This window comes from Trachurus japonicus, chromosome 10, assembly GCF_045865225.1.
Source record: "Trachurus japonicus isolate A0001 chromosome 10, Traja_1.0".
NCBI classification, from domain to species: domain Eukaryota; kingdom Metazoa; phylum Chordata; class Actinopteri; order Carangiformes; family Carangidae; genus Trachurus; species Trachurus japonicus.
The window spans coordinates 24158685-24164619 of NC_140916.1; the positions used below are offsets into that span (position 1 = coordinate 24158685).

The window sequence follows — 5935 nt, forward strand, 5'->3', positions numbered from 1 at the left end:
CATTTGAAAGGAGTTTGCCCTGTGAAGTTGTTATTGACGCGATGGGACGTTTATTTTGAATTATTTTTAATCCGGCTTCAGCTCACCGGAGGTCTGTGAGTTCAGGAGGTGAGTGTGATGATACAGATTGGAGAAAAAAACGGCATTTAGAGTATGTAATGTACATAAGGAGGTGTGACTCTTGATTTGAGGCATGCCTTAATAATTACAGTGCGCTTATGGGGAAATGCTCTAACAGTTAAAAGCAATTAGATTTTTAAATCAGATCATAGGCACTACACAGCGCAGTAGCCTATGCATTATGAACAGTGTTTACATAAACAAGAAACCAAAATATAACTGACATATTTTAAACACCAGCATTTCTATGACAGCTATGAATACAGATAAGCTTTCGTCACACGTTATATAATTCATTTCTTTAATCCACAGGGCTGCTGGTGACTTTAGTAAACAGACAGCATTCCTAAAATTACAGCTGTTTGGGACCAACAATCGGGGCAGACAGAAGAGCCCCATTCATTACACCAAGGAATTAAGTTACCACTAACTCTTGGAGCACTGCGGCTCAAATGATGTCAAACCTAATTCACAAAGCCGGACCAAATGTCCAGGACAGAGAGGGTTTGACTCAAACATCTAATCCTTCATCATACATCAGAGGACACAATGATGGAGATTTTTTTGCCTGGTTACAGAGCAGGAGCCTCCTAGATTCTAATCCGGTGGATAAAATGTAGCTCGACTTTTCAGTATGACTTAAATGAACACTCTCCAACCCACACATGTCCAGGGATGGATCCCAAGAACTTTACAACTGTCATCGACAGTGGGTTCTTGGACGAGGCATCATCGGGCCGTGTCCTAACCGGCTGTTTCCTATCGCTGCTCATCCTGACCACCTTGCTGGGCAACACCCTGGTTTGCGCGGCTGTCACCAAATTCCGACATCTTCGCTCCAAAGTGACCAACTTTTTTGTGATCTCACTGGCTGTGTCAGACCTCTTGGTCGCCATCTTGGTGATGCCGTGGAAGGCGGTGACAGAGATTGCGGGATTCTGGCCATTTGGCTCCTTTTGTGACACCTGGGTGGCTTTTGACATTATGTGCTCCACAGCGTCCATTTTGAACCTTTGTGTGATAAGCCTGGACCGGTACTGGGCCATCTCCAGCCCCTTTCGCTATGAGAGGAAGATGACACCTAAAGTGGCCTATGTGATGATCAGTGTAGCCTGGACACTGTCCGTCCTAATTTCCTTCATTCCGGTGCAGCTCAACTGGCACAAAGCCCAAACTAAATCTTACACCCCTCTCAAAGGGTCATCTGGCTCTTCAGGTTTAAACGCTACATCTTACCACAGCCCAGAGAACTGTGACTCGCGCCTGAACAGGACCTATGCCATCTCCACATCTCTGATAAGCTTTTACATTCCTGTGGTCATCATGGTGGCCACTTACACCCAGATTTACCGCATTGCCCACAGGCAAATCAGGAGGATCTCTGCCTTAGAGCGAGCGGCCGAAAGTGCAAAGAACAGACACGACAGTATGAGCGGAGGGTCCAGCATCGCAGAATCTGAGAGCTCTTTCAAAATGACTTTCAAGAGGGAGACCAAAGTGCTGAAAACGCTGTCGGTTATCATGGGGGTGTTTGTCTGCTGCTGGCTCCCATTCTTCATCCTCAACTGCATGGTGCCCTTCTGCGAGCAGTCAAGCGGAGGGGAGGCTTTCCCCTGCATCAGCCCTACCACGTTTGACGTGTTCGTGTGGTTTGGCTGGGCTAATTCCTCCCTCAACCCCATCATCTATGCCTTCAATGCAGATTTCCGCAAGGCCTTCTCCATCCTGCTGGGCTGCCACAGACTGTATCCAGGAGGCCACAACATAGAGACGGTCAGTCTAAACAAGAAATGACTCATGACTCTCTCACAGCACTGACTCATCCGTAATGCTAAGAGTACAAGCGTTCCTGTTGAGGCCGGTCTGATCGACTTCAAACAAGGACGCTGCTCACTGTGCTAACTCTCAGTGTGACTGAAGGATACGGTGACCCTATATGTACCCGTGTCCGGGCGAGTGGCCTGCCTGTGTGCAGACTGTCAGAGCGAGCTTGTCGTGCGCCATGGTCACTACACACTCTCTTTGGATGGAAGAAAGTCCTGAAAGAGGGGAGGGAATATTGGGGATTGAGATTAAGACTCTCCGCTGCTGTGCCAGAGAACTGGGAGTGCAGCGGTGCTGACACGCCTCTGGGATAGATAATCCCATGACTGGGCAGCACAGTCCCTAATGCTGTCAGACACTGCTCTCTTCAATACCATCACACACTCGTACACAAACACAGACACTGTCAAAACATGCCTCTCTAAATACAGTGTAGTTGCAGCACCCAGCATGCACACTACAACAAATTACATGACAGCACATAGAAATACCGTTACTCATTACGTTAACATACTGGGCTCTGCAAGGAATTCTTGCAGTAATGCGTCAGACCAAATCATGCTTCTACATAGATAAACAAGTCCATCAACAAGCAACTCCGATACTAAAGCTAGATGGAGAGCAGATTTGATTTGATGTTTTACGGGAGACCTCTGGACACTAATGAAAATGCGACACTGAGAGAGCAGCTTGTCAGTCTGCAGGTTGAAATGTCAAACCTTTTACAACTTTAAACCAAATTTACTCAACAGATGCCTCATATATTATTTGTTTCACTGCTTGAAAGTGTTTTATGGATGAGTGTCTCATATTACTTTGTGTGCCCTGTATTTTTCATAAACAGCAGCTGATGACCTCTTTTAAGGGAAAGGCAAAGATCTTAAAGGTTTTGACTAGCTCGTGGTGTCTTTACATGTTCTGCTTGTTTTGGAGCTGAAACAGGATTGTACTTAATTGACTGAGTCATGTTTGAGTAAATCTGTTTTAATTTGATCTTTAAAGTCAATTATTAAAGGTGAATGTGGGTTTATTACAACTTGGATCTTATTTGTACAGGTTTAGCTATGATTCCTATTTATTATAATAACATTGTTCTCCACAAAAGTAATTGCAGGGAAATCTGGGAAACACTGACATCACCACGATGAAATCCGACAAGACAAGAAACACGAGTAGTCAAACGCTCAGTCAAGAAGTAAACCAGCCCACAGCTTGGGCAGATTGCTGAAGCCAATTTATTTGAAAGCAAACTGGAAAGTGAGCACACACGCGATGTCACTAGTGATTGTCTTGAAAATAAGACAAGGAACAAACACATTAAGGGTTTGACAATCATACAATTTAAACAATAGCTTTACATTTAACCTTGATTTTTCAAAATCCAAATTGCTTCCTCACAATTTGACTCACTGTGCACATATGGTGTGAGTAAAAATAACAACATAGTAATAGGACATGCATTGTCGAGGCATTTTATCCTGCACATACAAACTGTGAATTCTTACTTCAAATAAATAATTTCACTTTTCAGTTTGGATGGTAGTTTGAATTTGAAATAAAGACTGACAGTCTTGAAGCACGATACAAAAGTAAGAATGAAGCAGGCAGTCAGTAAACTGTGATGAGAGTTTGTCTACTCTTTAATTTATTCCATGTCTTTTTTGATTATGATTTTAAAACCTTAGATCTGATTATTTGACTGCTAGCACTTCATCTCGTCAGATGTCATTGTGGAGTTGTCTCTGTGTTTCCAGATGAAGACATGTTTCTAACATTTTGGCAAATACACCTGGTAGTTTTCTCCCTGTAGGGCCTGGGAACCACACAGTGACAAGGCTCCAGGACTTCATTACACTCAGTAACTATAAATATTCCTATAAAAGTACAGTAGCATAAAACCACAGCTTGGTGTTGATCTTTTCAGGTGCTGGTATGCTTTTTAATACAAATTTGGACAGAGCTGGACTAACTGTTTCCCTGTTACCAATGTTAATTCTAAGATAAGCTACACATCTCCTTGAAAGGCCCTTAATGTTGCTCTCAGCAAGATCATCAGATTTCAGCTTGAAAAGAAGCACTGAACTCCGGAGCATGGCCTTTTTCATTAACAGTTATCTCTGGCTTGGTGTATTGCATTGTTTTTGAAGTGCTAACCTGCTTCAGGTAGCTAGAGTCAACATTTATGGCACAAACAAAAGCTGTACTGTAGGTGTGTACTTAGCTATAATCAACCTCTCTCTAGAATATACAGTTGTTATGAAAGTGTGAGAGACCATTACATAGATGTTGTTATGTCACATTCATAACAGTGTCACACATTGGAAGAAACAGTGCAGTGTCTGTTTCAATTGTGGAAAAATCTCAGTGCTCAGTGAAATAAAAGTGTATTTGTGCATTTTTCATGAAAAGTGTGTGTGTGTGTGTGTGTGCGTGCGCGCGTGTGTGCGTGTGTGATTGGCTGTACAGCTCTGACCTCCACATAACAAACTTCCTGAAGCGCATTTCACACCAGAAAGGGTAAAACTTGACGAGACCAGCTGTGTCTCACATCCAAAATTTCACTCTCACATAATTCTGGTGTCCATGTGTGTGTTCAGTCTGGCGACGTCATTAGAAAAGTGAAAGGCAGTTTCTGGAGCTGTGAATAATAACAAAGTAGAGCAACCACTGTGATACCTCTTTGTCCCGACTGTTGGATTTGTTTCTGTAATTGTTGCATTAAAGTTGTTTTTCAGCCTCTGATGAGTGACTGGACTCTTTAAACTACACGTGAATCTTGTAGACATGTGTAAATGTAAATTTTAGTTTTCAGTAGCTGAGGAACTTTTTGTTCACATCAGAATTTACCCTATTCTATTCATTTAACCAATATTAGACTTACCTCACAGGGCGACTCTTATGGACTGTCAGACACACAAAATGACACATGACAAAGTTGACTCAATCAATCACACTCAGGTGGTCATCATGCGCTGACCCTTTAACCTCTCAGCTGGCTCTTACGTGACACATGGAGCAAGGGGCACCAGCCTGTTGATCACAATCTACTGGGAGACCTTTAAGATCAGTTTCTAAGAGTTACTTTCTAAAAATCCTGAAAATCCTAAAATAAATATTTGTAATCACCGGCTGTACAAGCAACTTTATAAATAAGCATAACAGTTAACAAAAATTAATATGATTTTTTTACTGCAAATGTGGACTTTATTTGTGTACCAAAATATGTTTTCTCATACAAAAGCATGATCCACCACATGCCTTTTTTTGTTGTTGTAATGAAAATCAATATTTGTTTGGAAGTGAAAGTTACATTGTATTTTTAGTTGTGTTTATTTGAAAAATAGACTAATGCACTTTTTGGAGAACAAATAATTAGCACAAATAAAAAGGCCTCAATTTGGAAATACACTAATAATTTATTTGGAGTGACACCAAATCAATACGTTATATCCTTAATCTTTTCTGTTGAAAGGAGAGCAGCGACAAGGACATGTGATGGATTTAATTCTGTTACGATGCAATTAAACATTTACCCACTGATCGGCTGTTTCTGACAGTGGATGGACATCTCTATAAATGTGTCTGATATTCCACAACCATACAAATCTCAAGTTGATGTATTTTGATGTGAATAACTACGTTGCACTTGTCGTATTAACATTTTAAAATGATTGGAGAGTCATAAGTGTCTCTTACTTAACAGCTGGGTTTAGAGGATGGCTCTTTTAATCAAATTAACTTAATGTTCATTAGAAATATAAAAAAAACTGTAAATACCCAAATGAGAAGTCTTTATTTTTCCATTTCGTGCACGTACGCACGCACGCACGCACGCACACACACACACACACAGACATACACAGTTGTCCTTTAAAGCCCGCTTTCTCTGGGCCTCGCACTGTCCTTGCCTCTGTGAAACCTCCTCAAGCGTGCCACGGGAAGGGAACAGCAATTAATTTGACTGACATCATTCAGAGTGATGGCTGAGGTG

At 41.7% G+C, this 5935-nt stretch overlaps 1 protein-coding gene across 1 annotated transcript; it reads left to right on the forward strand.

Moving 5' to 3' along the window:
* The first annotated feature begins 436 nt into the window (after window positions 1-436).
* On the forward strand, window positions 437-3255 carry LOC146980091 (D(1) dopamine receptor-like). The gene has a single exon (XM_085788302.1). It carries the CDS (start codon window positions 796-798, stop codon window positions 1912-1914), a length of 1119 nt encoding a protein of 372 aa, XP_085644428.1. The 5' UTR covers window positions 437-795; the 3' UTR covers window positions 1915-3255.
* The last annotated feature ends 2680 nt before the right edge of the window (window positions 3256-5935 follow it).